This window comes from Heterodontus francisci, chromosome 39, assembly GCF_036365525.1.
Source record: "Heterodontus francisci isolate sHetFra1 chromosome 39, sHetFra1.hap1, whole genome shotgun sequence".
NCBI lineage: Eukaryota > Metazoa > Chordata > Chondrichthyes > Heterodontiformes > Heterodontidae > Heterodontus > Heterodontus francisci.
This window is the reverse complement of record NC_090409.1, coordinates 37,373,960-37,393,170: the sequence shown is the minus strand read 5'-3', so window position 1 is coordinate 37,393,170 and position 19,211 is coordinate 37,373,960. Positions and strand designations below refer to the sequence as shown.

General features: G+C 51.0%; 1 protein-coding gene across 1 annotated transcript in view; it reads right to left on the bottom strand.

Moving 5' to 3' along the window:
- Positions 1-19,211, bottom strand: part of LOC137352882 (uncharacterized) — a 50,110-nt gene that overhangs the window by 27,782 nt on the left and 3,117 nt on the right. Inside the window, exons 3-7 of the mRNA XM_068018733.1 lie at positions 17,022-17,281; positions 9,185-9,321; positions 4,639-4,779; positions 1,496-1,616; positions 1-9 (exon numbers count right to left, since the gene is read on the bottom strand). The exon at positions 1-9 is cut by the window's left edge and continues 148 nt beyond it. Coding sequence (XP_067874834.1) covers positions 1-9; positions 1,496-1,616; positions 4,639-4,779; positions 9,185-9,321; positions 17,022-17,281 — 668 coding nt within the window. The remainder of the gene's footprint in view (positions 10-1,495; positions 1,617-4,638; positions 4,780-9,184; positions 9,322-17,021; positions 17,282-19,211) is intronic.

Here is a 19,211-nt window from a genome sequence, read left to right as displayed (position 1 = left end):
GAGCAGAAACTGGGCAAAGGCAGATGGTACAGAGTGAACGGCCGCAACCAACTGTACCCTCACACTCACTCACACTCACTCACACTCACTCACACTCAAACTCACACTCACTCACACTCAAACTCACACTCACACCCTCACATTCACTCACACTCACACTTACTCATACTCACTCACTCACACGCAAATTCACACTCACTCACACTCACTCACACACACCCTCACACTCACACTCACTCACACTCAAACTCACACTCACTCACTCTCACACCCTCACATTCACTCACACTCACACCCTCACACTCACTCAAAGTCACACTCACTCACACTCACCCTCACACTCAAATTCACACCCACTCACATTCACTCACACTTACCCTCACACTCACTCACACTCACCCTCACACACTCACTCACACTCAAATTCACACTCATACCCTCACATTCACTCACACTCACCCTCACACTCACTCATACTCACTCACTGACGCTTACTCACACTCAAATTCACACTCACACCCTCACATTCACCCACACTCACTCATACTCACTCACTCACACACACTCAAACTCACACTGACACTAACTCACTGACACTCACTCACACTCAAATTCACACTCACTCACATTCACACCCTCACATTCACTCACACTCACACTCACTCACACTCAAATTCACACTAATTCACACTCACTCAATCACAATCACTCACACTTACCCTCACATTCACTCACACTCACACTCACATTCACTCGCACTCACACACTCAAACTCACACTCACTCACCCACACACACTCACACTCACTCATACTCACTCACTTACACTCATTCACTCCCACTCACACTCACTCAAACTCACACTCACTCACACGCAAACTCACTCACACACACTCACTCACGCACACTCACACTCACTCATACTCACTCACTTACACTCATTCACTCCCACTCACACACACTCAAACTCACACTCACTCACACTCAAACTCTCACTCACTCACTGACACGCGCACCCTCTCACTCACTCACTCACTCACAATCACTTACTCATATCATCACACCCACACACTCACTCACTCACAATCTCACACACTCACACTCACTCACACACACACTCACTCACTCACACACTCACTCACACATATACTCATGCACACACTCACTCACACACTCACCCTCAAACACTCACACACTCTCACACACTCACACACCCTCAACACTCACACACACACCCTCACACCATCACACTCACTGACGCTCACACCCACCCTGAACACTCACACTCACTCACACACACACACACACACACACATGTTCACACTCACACACTTACAAACTCACACTCACATTCACTCTCAACAACATCACACTCAACCTCACACATGCACACAGGCTAGGACACGCACATATACACAATCACTCTCACACAGACACGCAGACCGTCAGCAACATTACAAATGACAAGTGATTTTTAAATATATCTGTGGACATACCTGCAGCTCCGAGGATCAGAGTGAAGAGCAGCAACTCCATCTGTGAATATTCCAGCACCTGTTGTGACTGCAGTCTTCGCCCTTCTCCTTTATATCTGTTTTTCACCTTGAGCCCCAGCAGCTAATAATTAATCAGTATTAAAAACTCATTTCAGAAGTAAATTCAGTCAGGGGAGATGTTGCAGCTGTCATTCCCAGCTCTGTACATACACAGTGCCAGAATGAGGGGTTAATCATCGATCAAGCATCATTTACTGAGCACCGATTTCCCACGCACAGATGCTAAATGTCTCACTGCTGAAGTGTGAGAATGTTGCAATAAAAACTTGCATTTATGTAGCACCTATAATGTAGTACAAATTCCCAAGGTGCTTCACTGGGGTGTTATCAAGCATAAAAAATTACCCCGAGCCACGTCAGGAGATATTAGGGACCGGTGACCAAAAGCTCGGTCAAAGAGGTCAGTTTTTAAGGAGCGACGTAAAGGAGGAGAGAGAGAGGCGGAGAGGTTTAGGGAGGGAATTCCAGAGCTTAGGGCCCCCAGGCAGCTGAAGGCACGGCCGCCAATGGTGGAGCGATGGGAATCGGGGGATGGGCAAGAGGGCGGAATTGGAGGAGGGCAGAGATCTCGGAGGGCTGTCGGGGCTGGAGCAGGTTACAGAGATAGGGAGGGTTGTAGGGGCTGGAGGAGGTTACAGAGATAGGGAGGGTTGTAGGGGCTGGAGGAGGTTACAGAGATAGGGAGGGTTGTTGGGGCTGGAGGAGGTTACAGAGATAGGGAGGGTTGTAGGGGCTAGAGGAGGTTACAGAGATAGGGAGGGTTGTAGGGGCTGGAGGAGGTTACAGAGATGGGGAGGGTTGTAGGGGCTGGAGGAGGTTACAGAGATAGGGAGGGTTGTAGGGGCTGGAGGAGGTTACAGAGATAGGGAGGGTTGTAGGGGCTGGAGGAGGTTACAGAGATAGGGAGGGTTGTTGGGGCTGGAGGAGGTTACAGAGATAGGGAGGGTTGTAGGGGCTGGAGGAGGTTACAGAGATAGGGAGGGTTGTAGGGGCTGGAGGAGGTTACAGAGATGGGGAGGGTTGTTGGGGCTGGAGGAGGTTACAGAGATAGGGAGGGGGTGAGGAGGCCCTGGAAGGATTTGAAAACTAGGATGAGAATTAAGGAGGAACATCCTCTTTGATGGAGAGTCTAGAAATTGGTGGTTGGGTTTTAAAATGACATTCCTTCATCTGTCCATTCGGCCCATCGTTCCTGTGCTGGCTCTTTGAAAGATCTCTCCAATTAGTCCCCACTCTCCCCCCGCCCCCACCCCCTACTCTTTCCCCCATCATCCTGCAAATTTTCCCCCTTCCAGTATTTCCCCAATTCCCCCTTTTGAAAGTTACTATTGAATCTGCTTCCACCGCCCTTTCAGGCAGAGCGTTCCAGATCACAACAACTCACTGCGTCAAAAAAATTCTCCTCATCTCCCCCCCCTCTGGTTCTTTTACCGATTGTCCTCAATCTGTGTCCCTCTGGTTACCGACCCTCCTGCCACTGGGAACAGTTTCTCCTCATTTACTCCAGCAAAACCCCCTGATGATTTTGAACGCCTCGATTAAATCTCCCCCTTAACCTTCTCTGCTCTGAGGAGAACAATCCCAGCTTCTCCCAGTCTCTCTACCCTGGGATCTTTCTAGTAAATACAGTCCAATTTCTCTGTCCATTGTTGTTATATTGATGGCTTCCTCTATTCAGGTGAAGACTGCCTCATTCCTACCTCAGCTGTGCTCTCAACCGCCACAAGAAAATCGCATTTTTGGTCACTAACCGGCTCCCCTCCTCCTCTTACTAATAACGTGTTCATCGAAGACTTCGGGCTTCCCCGTTAATTTCACTACTCATTTTTTTTCTCATGCTCTCTGTTTCTCTCTCAGCCATCCTTTTTTTCAGTTCTCTACTCTCTCTCTCTATTCAGCTTTGTTCCCTATTCTCTGGTCTCGAAATTCGTCCCCCTCGGTTGACGGGGAAGAGGCGGCCAAAAGGTGTGTCACACCAACTTGCTTTGTTGAATGATAATTTTCTTTAATCCACTGACTGGAGATTTGAACTTATATCTTTTTGAAGAAATTTTAAAAAGAGCAGATAACAAAAAAGACGACTTTGCTTGCAGCTTGGGATGGTCACCTGATTTGCAACGCACTATCCTATATTGCAAGGCTTGTGAGGGGGGAGACGAAACGGCTGCACATTCCCCAGCAATAACCAAGACCCAGGAAGTTTAAGGGAATGACCTGTTCTTATCGCAAGAGAGAAATACTGCTAACTGCTGTTTGAATCACAGAGTGACTGTCATGTGATAAGTCCCTCCCCCATTTGTGGTTTTTCAGCTTGTGTTTCTCTGCAGCAGAGGAGAAGCTTCTGGAATCTGACATGTGCAGACCCAACTGGGGGTCTCTCTCTCTCTCCATTGCAGCTTGAAATCTTTAAAATCCTGCCTGTTGACTGACCACTCCCACTACAATCAGAAACCCCATCGGAGGAAATTATTCACATCGCTGTCTCCAAGAGACCCACCGAACCAATCATTTACCTCTTCAAACTAAAAGCCTCAGGACCACTGAATTCAGCTAGAAGACAGCCAAATTGCCAGACCCCACAGACTGTATACCCCTTCTTTGATGGGCTCTAACTCAACTAATCTACCTTTTCCAACTCTGTAAACTATTTGTCTGTGCTTAAACCTCTAGTGTGTGTTTGTGAGTGAAAGCTGGTGCGTAGTTTATTATTTTCATTCGTTCGATTTAGGTACAATAAAGTTAACCTCTTTGTTTAGCTCAAGAAAACGTGCCCTATTTATTTTTGTTATGACCATTAGCAAATAATTAATCAAACACCTACTGAATTGGTCAGTAAATCCACTTTAAGAACTAATTAAACCAGTTGTGGTCAAACAAGGAGATGGAAAAGAGGGAAGCCCTTTGACCCCCTCCTCACTTGACCGTAACAAGTGTGACAACAGGAAATAAAGATCGGTGGACAGGAAGTGTGTAAGGTTTGCCTTTAATGATAAATGAATTCACTTCGGTTTTGGGCTCCATCGGGTTGTGGCCTTCTCTTGTTGGAAACGGTTTCTGGGAAGCGGCCAGTGACGTTAATTAGCAGCAATGGTCTCGTTGATCCAGGCGATATAGTTGCACACCTTGGTGTACACGGTGGGGTAACCAGGACGACCACAGTCGATGCCCCAGGACACAATACCTTGCTGCTCCCCATCACAGACCAGTGGCCCACCAGAGTCGACCTATAGAAAGGACATAGGCCATGAGACAACCATGAAAGGAAGGAAGGACAGTCTTGCATTTTTCTAGCGCCTCAGGGGCCTCAAGACCTTTACAGCCAATGAAATATGTACTTGAAGCGTGGTCACTCTTCCAATCTGGGAAGCCCAACAACCCTATTGCGCACAGCACGATCCCACAAACATCAATGTGATCATGACCCAGATCACCTGTTTTTTTTTTAGTGACGTTGGCTGAGGGACAAATATTGTCCCCAGGACACCGGGGAGAACTCCCCCCCTGCTCTTCTTCCAAAGAGGGCAGCGCTCCCTCAGTACTGGGAATGTTGGCCTGGATTGCAGGACTGAAAGTTCTGGAGTGGGACTCATACTCACAACTGTCTGACTAAGAGGTGAGAGTGCTGCCCATGGAACCATGGTTAACATCTTCATTGGGAAAGCAAATCAAGCAATTTGTAAAAAGAACACAGGACATGAGACGGTCATACAGCCTGTCGCGTCTAAGGGCCAGCTAATTAAGTATTGTCCATTTTACACTCACGGCCAAAGTTATAATTAACCCCCGTAACTTCCCTCCCCTGTTCCCCTCCAATAACGGGCCTGTACTCTGCCAGGTCTGGTTTAGCCCAGCCTGTTAGGAGCGCACAGGACACCAGTCTGGTGTGTACTCTGTCTTCAATGAAACTGACTGTAATGGCTGCCTGCAGTCAGAGTGCCTCATGATAGAGGTCACATGACTATGGCAAGCCAGGAGGTACATTGGTACAGTGTTGCGTTTCTATCCCAAACACAGCCCTGGGTGCAGGCCCAGCCTTTCTCCGGGCCTAGGGCCTGCGAGCTGGTCGTTGGAAACCCAGGCCCTGTTTCAGGCCTAAGGCTCGGGGCCTTCCTGGCGGCCTTCGGAAACCAGCAGCCTGACAGGATTGCTGTTCGAAACCCCAATGGGTTCACTGACGGCCCTCTGGGAACGGAAACCTACTGTCCTTACCCAGTCTGAACCGATATAGAACTTCAGTCCCAAAGCCATGCAGTGAACGCTTAACCGTCTTCAAAAAAAAGTTAAACTGACACACACTCTGATCCCCATTAGTTCCCAGATTATGTTAAAAATACCTCTTAACAATATCTGTCTGTCTGTCTGTCTATCTATCTATCTATCTATCTATCTATCTATCTATCTATCAATCTATCTATCTATCTATCTATCTCCCTCTCTCTCTATCGATCTGTCGCTCTATCTATCTATCTATCTATCTATCTATCTATCTATCTATCTATCTATCAATCTATCTATCTATCTATCTATCTATCTATCTATCTATCTATCTATCTATCTATCAATCTATCTATCTATCTATCTATCTCCCTCTCTCTCTATCGATCTATCGCTCTATCTATCTAGCTATCTGTCTATCTATCTATCTCCCTCTCTCTCTCTCTATTGATCTATCACTCTCTCTCTCTCTCTCTCTCTGTCTATCTATCTATCTATCTATCTTTCTCGCTGTCTTTCTATTTATCTCTATCTATCTGCGTATAATCTCTGTATATGCCTCATTTTCTCTCCCTCTCTATATCTTTCTCTTTATCTCTCTCCTTAAATCTCTCTTTCTCTCTCTTTTTGCCTTGTTCCCCTCTCCTCTCACTCTCTCCTTCTCTCTCTTCCTCCCTCTGCTTCTCTTTTTTTTTCTATCTCATTCTCTCTCTCTATGTCTCTCTCTCCCACTCATGTTCTCTTCCGCCTCTCTATCTCCCTCTTTTTCACTTTATTTCTCTCTGTCTCTCCCTCTCTCCCCTTTCTCTATGTCTGTCACCCCTCTTGCCTTTTTCTCTCCCTCTCTCTCTGTCTCTCTCTCCCTTTATGTCTCTCTCTCCCCCTCTCTCTATTTCTCCCCCCTCTCTCTATTTCTCCCCCCTCTCCCCTTATCTCTCTACCTCTGTCTCTATGTCTTTTTACCCCCTTCGCTCTCTACATCCCTCTGTGTTTCTTTCTCTCCGCCCGGTCTCTCTCCTCCTCTCTTTCCCCCTTCTCTCCCTCCTTCTCCATGTCTCTCACTCTCTCCCCTCTCTCTCTGTCTCTCACTCCCTCTCTCTTCCCTTTCTCTAGGTGTCTTACCTCACTCCCCTTTTCTCACTCCCTCTCTCTCTCTCTCCCCCCTCCGGGCTTTCTTTCCCCTCTCTCTCTGTGTCTCTCTCTCCCCCTCTGTACCCCTCCTTCTCTATGTCTTTCTATCTCCCCTCTCTCCTCCCTTCCCTCTCTATGTCTCTCCCCTCTCTCCCCTCTCACCCCGCTCCCCCCTTCTCTATGGGTCTCCCCTCTCTCCCCCCTCCCCCCTCTCTATGTCTCTCCCCCTCTCTCCTCCCTTCCCTCTCTATGTCTCTCCCCTCTCTCCCCTCTCACCCCCCCTCCCCCCTTCTCTATGCCTCTCCTCTCTCTCCCCCTCTCTATCCCGCCCCCCTCTATGTCTCTCCCCTCTCTACCCCGTCTCTATTCTGCCCCCCTCGATGTCTCTCCCCTTTCTCCCCCCTTTATACCTCCGCCCCCATGTCTCTCCCCTCTCTACCTCCGCCCCCCCATGTTTCTCCCCTCTCTCCCCCCTCTCTACCTCCGCCCCCCATGTCTCTCCCCTCTCTACCTCCGCACCCCATGTCTCTTCCCTCTCTCCTCCCTCTCCCTCTCTATGTTTTTCTTCTCTCTCCCCCCGCCCCCCTCTCTGTCTCTCCCCTCTCTACCTCGCCCCCCTCTCTCCTCCCTCTCCCTCTCTATGTTTCTCTTCTCTCTCCCCCCTCTCTACCCCCGCCCCCCTCTCTGTCTCTCCCCTCTCTACCCTGCCCCCCTCTCTGTCTCTCCCCTCTCTACTCCGCCCCCCTCTATGTCTCTCCCCTCTCTACCCCCGCCCGCCTCTATGTCTCTCCCCTCTCTACCACGCGCCCCTCTATGTGTCTCCCCTCTCTACCCCGCCCCCCTCTCTGTCTCTCCCCTCTCTACCCCGCCCCCCTCTCTGTCTCTCCCCTCTCTATCCCGCCCCCCTCTATGTCTCTCCCCTCTCTACCCCGCGCCCCTCGATGTCTCTCCTCTCTCTACCCCGGCCCCCTCTATGTCTCTCCCCTCTCTACCCCGTGCCCCTCTATGTCTCTCCCCTCTCTACCCCGCCCCCCTCTATGTCTCTCCCCTCTCTACCCCGCGCCCCTCTATGTCTCTCCCCTCTCTACCCCGCCCCCCTCTCTGTCTCTCCCCTCTCTACCCCCGCCCCCATCTCTGTCTCTCCCCTCTCTCCCCCGCCCCCCTCTCTGTCACTCCCCTCTCTTCCCCGCCCCCCTGTATGTCTCTCCCCTCTCTACGACGCGCCCCTCTATGTCCCTCCCCTCTCTACCCCGCGCCCCTCTATGTCTCTCCCTTCTCTACCCCCGCCTCCCTCTCTGTCTCTCTCCTCTCTACCCTGCCCCCCTCTCTGTCTCTCCCCTCTCTACACCGCCCCCCTCTATGGCTCTCCCCTCTCTACCCCGCGCCCCTCTATGTCTCTCCCCTCTCTACCCCGCCCTTCTCTCTGTCTCTCCCCTCTCTACCCCACCCCCCTCTATGTCTCTCCCCTCTCTAACCCGCCCCCCTCTATGTCTCTCCCCTCTCTACCCCGCCCCCCTCTCTGTCTCTCCCCTCTCTACCCCGCCCCCCTCTATGTCTCTCCCCTCTCTACCCCGCCCCCCTCTATGTCTCTCCCCTCTCTACCCCGCCCCCCTCTGTCTCTCCCCTCTCTACCCCACCCCCCTCTCTGTCTCTCCCCTCTCTAACCCTGCCCCCCTCTATGTCTCTCCCCTCTCTACCCCGCCCCCCCTCTCTGTCTCTCCCCTCTCTACCCCGCCCCCCTCTATCTTTCTCCCCTTTCTACCCCACCCCCCTCTCTGTCTCTCCTCTCTCTACCCCACCCCCCTCTCTGCCTCGCCCCTCTCTACCCGCCCCCCTCTCTGTCTCTCCTCTCTCTAACCCTGCCCCCCTCTATGTCTCTCCCCTCTCTACCCCGCCCCCCTCTCTGTCTCTCCCCTCTCTACTCCACCCCCCTCTCTGCCTCGCCCCTCTCTACCCGCCCCCCTCTCTGTCTCTCCTCTCTCTAACCCTGCCCCCCTCTATGTCTTCCCCTCTCTCCCCACCCGCCCCCCGCCATGTCTCTCCCCTCTCTCATCCCTCTCCCTCTATATGTCTCTCCCCTCTCTCCTCCCTCTCCCTCTCTATGTCTCTCCCCTCTCTCCTCCCTCTCCCTCTCTATGTCTCTCCCCTCTCTCCCCACTCTCTCCCCCCACCCCCGCTCCCCCCATGTCTCTCTCCTCTCTCCCCCCCCGTGTCTTTCTCTTTTACCGTACTCTTTATCCACCCTCTTGACCTGTTATGGATGAATTCTTTTCCTGTTCTTACCTGACATGTTTCCTTTCCACCTTCCTGGAATCCAGCACAGAACATGTTGGGTGTAATTGCTCCCTTGTAGGTGTTCTCACACTCAGTGACTGAGATGATCGGAACGTTGAGACACTGTAGACGAGTGGGGAACTTTTCTGTCAGGTCAAAGATTGGGAATTTATCAGTAAAATAACACATTTCCATTCCCAAATCATTCTCTGCACTGCCTCGAAAGGATGATTTAAGCTGCTGGAGTCAGTCACTGTCCAGCACAAAAGCTAATTTTCACCAACACATCAGAGTAAAGACTGAATTAGTGACCGGGACAATTCACCGAGTCCGTTAACCGGGATTTAAACCAGGTCAGTGACCAGGAAAAATCACCGGGTCAGTCACCAGGAGATCAAACCAGGTCAGTCAGTGGGAGATTAAACAGGGTCAGTCAGTGGGAGATTAAACCGGGTCAGTCAGTGGGAGATTAAACCTGGTCAATCACCGGGAGATCAAACCAGGTCAGTCAGTGGGAGATTAAACCGGGTCAGTCACCGGGAGATTAAACCGGGTCAGTCAGTGGGAGATTAAACCGGGTCAGTCAGTGGGAGATTAAACCGGGTCAGTCAGTGGGAGATTAAACAGGGTCAGTCAGTGGGAGATTAAACCGGGTCAGTCACCGGGAGATTAAACCGGGTCAGTCAGTGGGAGATTAAACCGGGTCCGTCACCGGGAGATTAAACCGGGTCAGTCAGTGGGAGATTAAACCGGGTCAGTCAGTGGGAGATTAAACCGGGTCAGTCACCGGGAGATTAAACCGGGTCAGTCAGTGGGAGATTAAACCGGGTCCGTCACCGGGAGATTAAACCGGGTCAGTCAGTGGGAGATTAAACCGGGTCAGTCAGTGGGAGATTAAACCAGGTCAGTCACCGGGTGATTAAACCGGGTCAGTCAGTGGGAGATTAAACCGGGTCAGTCAGTGGGAGATTAAACCGGGTCAGTCAGTGGGAGATTAAACCGGGTCAGTCAGTGGGATATTAAACCAGGTCAGTCACCGGGAGATTAAACCGGGTCAGTCAGTGGGAGATTAAACCAGGTCAGTCACCGGGAGATTAAACCGGGTCAGTCAGTGGGAGATTAAACCGGGTCAGTCAGTGGGAGATTAAACCGGGTCAGTCAGTGGGAGATTAAACCAGGTCAGTCACCGGGAGATTAAACCGGGTCAGTCAGTGGGAGATTAAACCGGGTCAGTCACCGGGAGATTAAACCAGGTCAGTCACCGGGAGATTAAACCAGGTCAGTCAGTGGGAGATTAAACCGGGTCAGTCAGTGGGAGATTAAACCGGGTCAGTCAGTGGGATATTAAACCAGGTCAGTCACCGGGAGATTAAACCGGGTCAGTCAGTGGGAGATTAAACCAGGTCAGTCACCGGGAGATTAAACCGGGTCAGTCAGTGGGAGATTAAACCGGGTCAGTCAGTGGGAGATTAAACCGGGTCAGTCAGTGGGAGATTAAACCAGGTCAGTCACCGGGAGATTAAACCGGGTCAGTCAGTGGGAGATTAAACCGGGTCAGTCACCGGGAGATTAAACCAGGTCAGTCACCGGGAGATTAAACCAGGTCAGTCAGTGGGAGATTAAACCGGGTCAGTCAGTGGGAGATTAAACCGGGTCAGTCAGTGGGAGATTAAACCAGGTCAGTCACCGGGAGATTAAACCGGGTCAGTCAGTGGGAGATTAAACCGGGTCAGTCAGTGGGAGATTAAACCGGGTCAGTCACCGGGAGATTAAACCGGGTCAGTCAGTGGGAGATTAAACAGGGTCAGTCAGTGGGAGATTAAACTGGGTCAGTCAGTGGGAGATTAAACAGGGTCAGTCAGTGGGAGATTAAACCAGGTCAGTCACCGGGAGATTAAACCGGGTCAGTCAGTGGGAGATTAAACTGGGTCAGTCAGTGGGAGATTAAACCGGGTCAGTCAGTGGGGGATTAAACCAGGTCAGTCACCGGGAGATTAAACCTGGTCAGTCAGTGGGAGATTAAACCGGGTCAGTCACCGGGAGATTAAACCGGGTCAGTCAGTGGGAGATTAAACTGGGTCAGTCAGTGGGAGATTAAACCGGGTCAGTCAGTGGGGGATTAAACCGGGTCAGTCACCGGGAGATTAAACCTGGTCAGTCAGTGGGAGATTAAACCGGGTCAGTCAATGGGAGATTAAACCGGGTCAGTCACCGGGAGATTAAACCGGGTCAGTCAGTGGGAGATTAAACCGGGTCAGTCACCGGGAGATTAAACCGGGTCAGTCAGTGGGAGATTAAACCGGGTCAGTCAGTGGGAGATTAAACCGGGTCAGTCACCGGGAGATTAAACCTGGTCAGTCACCGGGAGATTAAACCGGGTCAGTCAGTGGGAGATTAAACTGGGTCCGTCACCGGGAGATTAAACCGGGTCAGTCACCTGGAGAATAAACCGGGTCAGTCAGTGGGAGATTAAACCGGGTCAGTCAGTGGGAGATTAAACCGGGTCAGTCACCTGGAGAATAAACCGCCTCAGTCAGTGGGAGATTAAACCGGGTCAGTCAGTGGGAGATTAAACCGGGTCAGTCACCCGGAGAATAAACCGCCTCAGTCAGTGGGAGATTAAACCGGGTCAGTCAGTGGGGGATTAAACCGGGTCAGTCACCGGGTGATTGAACCGGGTCAGTCATCGGGTGTTTAAACCGAGTCAGTCACCGGGAGATTGAACTGTGTCAGTCACCGGCTTTTAAACCGGGTCAGTCACCGGGATATTGAACCGAGTCAGTCACCGGGCATTTAAACCGGGTCAGTCACCGGGCATTTAAACCGGGTCAGTCACCGGGAGATTAAACCGGGTTAGTCACCGGGAAATTAAACCGGGTCAGTCACCGGGCGTTTAAACCGAGTCAGTCACCGGGAGATTGAACCGTGTCAGTCACCGGCTTTTAAACCGGGTCAGTCACCAGGAGATTAAACCGGGTCAGTCAGTGGGAGATTAAACCGGGTCAGTCAATGGGAGATTAAACCGGGTCAGTCACCGGGAGATTAAACCGGGTCAGTCAGTGGGAGATTAAACCGGGTCAGTCAATGGGAGATTAAACCGGGTCAGTCAGTGGGAGATTAAACCGGGTCAGTCACCGGGTGATTAAACCGGGTCAGTCAGTGGGAGATTAAACCGGGTCAGTCACCGGGAGATTAAACCGGGTCAGTCACCGGGTGATTAAACCGGGTCAGTCAGTGGGAGATTAAACCGGGTCAGTCAGTGGGAGATTAAACCGGGTCAGTCACCGGGAGATTAAACCGGGTCAGTCACCGGGTGATTAAACCGGGTCAGTCAGTGGGAGATTAAACCGGGTCAGTCAGTGGGAGATTAAACCGGGTCAGTCAGTGGGAGATTAAACCGGGTCAGTCAATGGGAGATTAAACCGGGTCAGTCACCGGGAGATTAAACCGGGTCAGTCAGTGGGAGATTAAACCGGGTCAGTCACCGGGAGATTAAACCGGGTCAGTCACCGGGTGATTAAACCGGGTCAGTCAGTGGGAGATTAAACCGGGTCAGTCAGTGGGAGATTAAACCGGGTCAGTCAGTGGGAGATTAAACTGGGTCCGTCACCAGGAGATTAAACCGGGTCAGTCAGTGGGAGATTAAACCAGGTCAGTCACCGGGTGATTAAACCGGGTCAGTCAGTGGGAGATTAAACCGGGTCAGTCAGTGGGAGATTAAACCGGGTCAGTCAGTGGGATATTAAACCAGGTCAGTCACCGGGAGATTAAACCGGGTCAGTCAGTGGGAGATTAAACCAGGTCAGTCACCGGGAGATTAAACCGGGTCAGTCAGTGGGAGATTAAACCGGGTCAGTCAGTGGGAGATTAAACCGGGTCAGTCAGTGGGAGATTAAACCGGGTCAGTCACCGGGAGATTAAACCAGGTCAGTCACCGGGTGATTAAACCGGGTCAGTCAGTGGGAGATTAAACCAGGTCAGTCACCGGGAGATTAAACCGGGTCAGTCAGTGGGAGATTAAACCGGGTCAGTCAGTGGGAGATTAAACCGGGTCAGTCAGTGGGAGATTAAACCGGGTCAGTCACCGGGAGATTAAACCGGGTCAGTCAGTGGGAGATTAAACCGGGTCAGTCAGTGGGAGATTAAACCGGGTCAGTCAGTGGGAGATTAAACCGGGTCAGTCACCGGGAGATTAAACCGGGTCAGTCAGTGGGAGATTAAACCAGGTCAGTCACCGGGAGATTAAACCGGGTCAGTCAGTGGGAGATTAAACTGGGTCAGTCACCGGGAGATTAAACCTGGTCAGTCAGTGGGAGATTAAACCGGGTCAGTCACCGGGAGATTAAACCGGGTCAGTCAGTGGGAGATTAAACTGGGTCAGTCAGTGGGAGATTAAACCGGGTCAGTCAGTGGGGGATTAAACCGGGTCAGTCACCGGGAGATTAAACCTGGTCAGTCAGTGGGAGATTAAACCGGGTCAGTCAATGGGAGATTAAACCGGGTCAGTCACCGGGAGATTAAACCGGGTCAGTCAGTGGGAGATTAAACCGGGTCAGTCACCGGGAGATTAAACCGGGTCAGTCAGTGGGAGATTAAACCGGGTCAGTCAGTGGGAGATTAAACCGGGTCAGTCACCGGGAGATTAAACCTGGTCAGTCACCGGGAGATTAAACCGGGTCAGTCAGTGGGAGATTAAACTGGGTCCGTCACCGGGAGATTAAACCGGGTCAGTCACCTGGAGAATAAACCGCCTCAGTCAGTGGGAGATTAAACCGGGTCAGTCAGTGGGAGATTAAACCGGGTCAGTCACCTGGAGAATAAACCGCCTCAGTCAGTGGGAGATTAAACCGGGTCAGTCAGTGGGAGATTAAACCGGGTCAGTCACCCGGAGAATAAACCGCCTCAGTCAGTGGGAGATTAAACCGGGTCAGTCAGTGGGAGATTAAACCGGGTCAGTCACCGGGTGATTGAACCGCGTCAGTCATCGGGTGTTTAAACCGAGTCAGTCACCGGGAGATTGAACTGTGTCAGTCACCGGCTTTTAAACCGGGTCAGTCACCGGGATATTGAACCGAGTCAGTCACCGGGCATTTAAACCGGGTCAGTCACCGGGCATTTAAACCGGGTCAGTCACCGGGAGATTAAACCGGGTTAGTCACCGGGAAATTAAACCGGGTCAGTCACCGGGCGTTTAAACCGAGTCAGTCACCGGGAGATTGAACCGTGTCAGTCACCGGCTTTTAAACCGGGTCAGTCACCAGGAGATTAAACCGGGTCAGTCAGTGGGAGATTAAACCGGGTCAGTCAATGGGAGATTAAACCGGGTCAGTCACCGGGAGATTAAACTGGGTCAGTCAGTGGGAGATTAAACCGGGTCAGTCAATGGGAGATTAAACCGGGTCAGTCACCGGGAGATTAAACCGGGTCAGTCACCGGGTGATTGAACCGGGTCAGTCATCGGGTGTTTAAACCGAGTCAGTCACCGGGAGATTGAACCGTGTCAGTCACCGGCTTTTAAACCGGGTCAGTCACCGGGAGATTAAACCGGGTCAGTCACCGGGTGATTGAACCGGGTCAGTCATCGGGTGTTTAAACCGAGTCAGTCACCGGGAGATTGAACCGTGTCAGTCACCGGCTTTTAAACCGGGTCAGTCACCAGGAGGTTAAACCGGGTCAGTCACCGGGAGATTAAACCGGGTTAGTCACCGGGTAATTAAGCCAGGTCAGTCACCACGAAATTAAACTGGGTCAGTCAGTGGGAAATTAAACCGGGTCAGTCAATGGGAGATTAAACCGGGTCAGTCAGTGGGAGATTAAACTGGGTCCGTCACCGGGAGATTAAACCGGGTCAGTCAGTGGGAGATTAAACCGGGTCAGTCAATGGGAGATTAAACCGGGTCAGTCAGTGGGAGATTAAACTGGGTCCGTCACCGGGAGATTAAACCGGGTCAGTCAGTGGGAGATTAAACCGGGTCAGTCAGTGGGATATTAAACCAGGTCAGTCAGTGGGATATTAAACCAGGTCAGTCACCCGGAGAATAAACCGCCTCAGTCAGTGGGAGATTAAACCGGGTCAGTCAGTGGGGGATTAAACCGGGTCAGTCAGTGGGGGATTAAACCGGGTCAGTCACCGGGAGATTAAACCGGGTCAGTCACCGGGCGATTGAACCGGGTCAGTCATCGGGTGTTTAAACCGAGTCAATCACCGGGAGATTGAACCGTGTCAGTCACCGGCTTTTAAACCGGGTCAGTCACCGGGAGATTAAACCGGGTTAGTCACCGGGAAATTAAACCGGGTCAGTCACCGGGCGTTTAAACCGAGTCAGTGACCGGGAGATTGAACCGTGTCAGTCACCGGGAGATGGAATCGGGTCAGTCACCGGGTAATTAAGCCAGGTCAGTCACCACAAAATTAAACTGGGTCAGTCAGTGGGAAATTAAACCGAGTCAGTCACTGGCAGGTTGAACCGTGTCAGTCACCGGGAGATTGGACCGGGTCAGTCACCGGGTGTTTAAACCGGGTCAGTCACCGGGAGATTGAACCGGGTTAGTCACCGGGTAATTAAGCCAGGTCAGTCACCACGAAATTAAACTGGGTCAGTCAGTGGGAAATTAAACCGGGTCAGTCACCAGGTGATTGAACATGGTCAGTCACCAGGAAAATAAACCGGGTCAGTCACCAGGAAAATAAACCGGGTCAGTGTCCGGGAGATTGAACCGAGTCTGTCACCAGGCGTTTAAACCGGGTCAGTCACTGGGAGTTTGAACCAGGTCAGTCACCGGGAGATTAAACCGGGTCAGTCACTGGGTATTTAAACCGGGTCAGTCACCGGGAGATTAAACTGGGACAGTCGCTGGGAATGTAACCGGGTCAGTCACACACTCACTCTCACTCACACTCACACACTCACACATCACACACTCACTCACTCACTTGCACACACTCATTCACTCACACACACTCACTCACCCACATACACACACACTCACACACACACACTCATTTTCTCACACTCACACGTTCACTCACTCACACTCACTCACACACATACATCCACACTCACTCACTCCCTCACTCTCACACACACTTGCACAAACTTACACTCATTCAGCACTCACTCACTCACACTCACACACTCATTCACTCGCACTCACTCACACTCACTCACAGTCACACACACACATTCACACTCACTCACACACACTCCCTCTCTTCACACACACTCACACTCTCACACACACTCACACACGCATTCAAACTCACACACTCACTCACATCACACACTCACTCACACACACACTCACTCACATCACACACTCACACTCACACACATTCACACTCACACACTCACTCACTCACACTCACACATACACACACACACTCACCCACACTCTTCCACACACACACTCACAGACCCACACATCACACACTCACATACTCACAGACATTCACACTCACTCACATACACACACTCATTCACTCACACACTCACACTCATGCAACACTCACACACACTCACTCACACACACTCACACAATCAATCACTCACACACACATACTCACACACTTGTTCACACTCATTCACGCACTCACATTCACACATACACAATCAGACACACACATAATCACACAGATTCACGCTCACTCACACTCATACAGTCACACAGCAATCACACACACACATGTACACACACACACAGGCACATACACACAGACGCGCACACACACACGAACACACACACACACACGTACACACACATTCATGTTCCAACATTCCGAGTATTCTTATTTGACATGTCTTGATCCTTGTTGCCTTTTCAGCAGTTTGAGTGAGCGGACACTTACCCCCATCACGCACAGTGTTGCCCCAACCAGCGACGAGGCACTGGGTGCCATTGACAGCACAGGAAGTGGCCAGTCGGACTGGTTGGATGTATCTATTGAACTGAACGGGGGGAGCCACTTTCAGGAGCATGATGTCGTTGTCAGTGTTTCTGTAACTGTATCCGGGATGTCGGATGGACTTGATCACTCGTGGAGACTGAGTGGCACCTTCATTCACGGACAAATCATGTGCCCCGATCCACACATATAATTGCTTCAGTCTGCAAAGCGAATCTACACTATGAGGAACATATAATGGGGGAGGCCATTCTGCCCCTCCGTCCTGTTCTAACATTCAATTAGATCATGGCTCTTCTGTACGCAACTGTATGAAGAAGTGCTGCCCAACCTCAGTCCTGGCTCTAATGTTTAGGTTCTGCCCCCTTGTTCCAGACTCCTCTCCACCAGAGGAAACAATAAAATAATGACTGACACATAAAGAAACGCTGTTCCACCCAGACTATCCCATACAGTTCAGATACCTTGAGTATTACAATATATAAACTCAGCACCCACCCAAGAACCATATCTCCTTAAGCCAATTCCTTCCCATTAGGGAGACTTTGTTCCCTGCAACTACTACCAATGATAATTAATAAGATACATCATCATATTCCACCCGAACACTGATTCGACCTACCACTGAGGTTTGAACATTCGCACAAACAAATGAGGAGCAGGAGTAGGCCATTCGGCCCCTCAAACCTGCTCCTCCATTTGATAAGATCACGGCTGATCTGATTGCGGCCTCAACTCCACTTTCATGTCTACTCCCTGTACATTTGACTCCCTTGTCGAACAAGAATCTATCTAACTCAGCCTTAAAAATATTCAATGACCCAGCCTCCACTGATCTCTGGGGAAGAGAATTCCACAGCCTAATGACCCTCTGAGAGAACGAAGTTTCTCCACATCTCCATCTTAAATGGAGACCCCGAATTTTTAAACTGTGTCTCCTAGTCTGTCCCATAAGGGGAAACATCCTCTCAGCATCCACCATGTCAAGTCCCCTCAGGAGCTTACATGTTTCAATAAGATCACCTCTCATTCTTCTAAACTCCAATGGATACAGACCCAACCTTTCCTCACAAGACAACCCTATCATCCCAGGATTCAGTCGAGTGAACCTTCTCTGAACTGCTGCCTAATGCAATTATATACCTTCTTAATTAAGGAGACCAAAAGTGTGCACAGTACTCCCGATGTGGTCTCACCAACACCCTGTACAGCTGCAGTAAAACTTCCCTACTTTTGTACTCGATTCCCCTTTGCAATAAACACCAACATTCCATTTGCCTTCCGAATCACTTGTTTTACCTGCAAACTAAATGTTTGTGATTTATCTTCTTATTATGAACATCGATCAGATGACCTCATCGCTTTCCTCTCTCATTCTCTGAAGGACTGTTGGCGTTACCTTGTAAGATCGCGGGTTAATTGTACACGGGGAAGGTGCTCGGTCCAGTTAAATTCATCCCTTCAGAGAAGGACCCTGAAATCCCACCTTTTCTGCATCAAATTGTTTCTTAAATCCATCCCAGGTGAGCCACATAAGGAGATGTTAGGGACCGGCGACCAAAAGCTCAGTCAAAGAGGTCGGTTTTTAAGGAGCGTCGCAAAGTAGGAGAGAGAGAGAGGCGGAGAGGTTTGGGGAGGGAATTCCAGAGCTTAGGGCCCCCAGGCAGCTGAAGGCACGGCCGCCAATGGTGGAGCGATGGGAATCGGGGGATGGGCAAGAGGCCGGAATTGGAGGAGCGCAGAGATCTCGGAGGGTTGTAGGGGCTGGAGGAGGTTACAGAGATAGGGAGGGTTGTAGAGGCTGGAGGAGATAACAGAGATAGGGAGGTTTGTAGGGGCTGGAGTAGGTTACAGAGTTCGGAGGGTTGTAGGGGCTGGAGGAGATAACAGAGATAGGGAGGTTTGTAGGGGCTGGAGTAGGTTACAGAGTTCGGAGGGTTGTAGGGGCTGGAGGAGGTTACAGAGATAGGGAGGTTTGTAGGGGCTGGAGTAGGTTACAGAGTTCGGAGGGTTGTAGGGGCTGGAGGAGGTTACAGAGATAGGGAGGGTTGTAGGGAATGGAGGAGGTTAAAGAGAAGGGGAGGGTTGTAGGGGTTGGAGGAGGTTACAGAGATAGGGTGGGGTGTAGGGAAT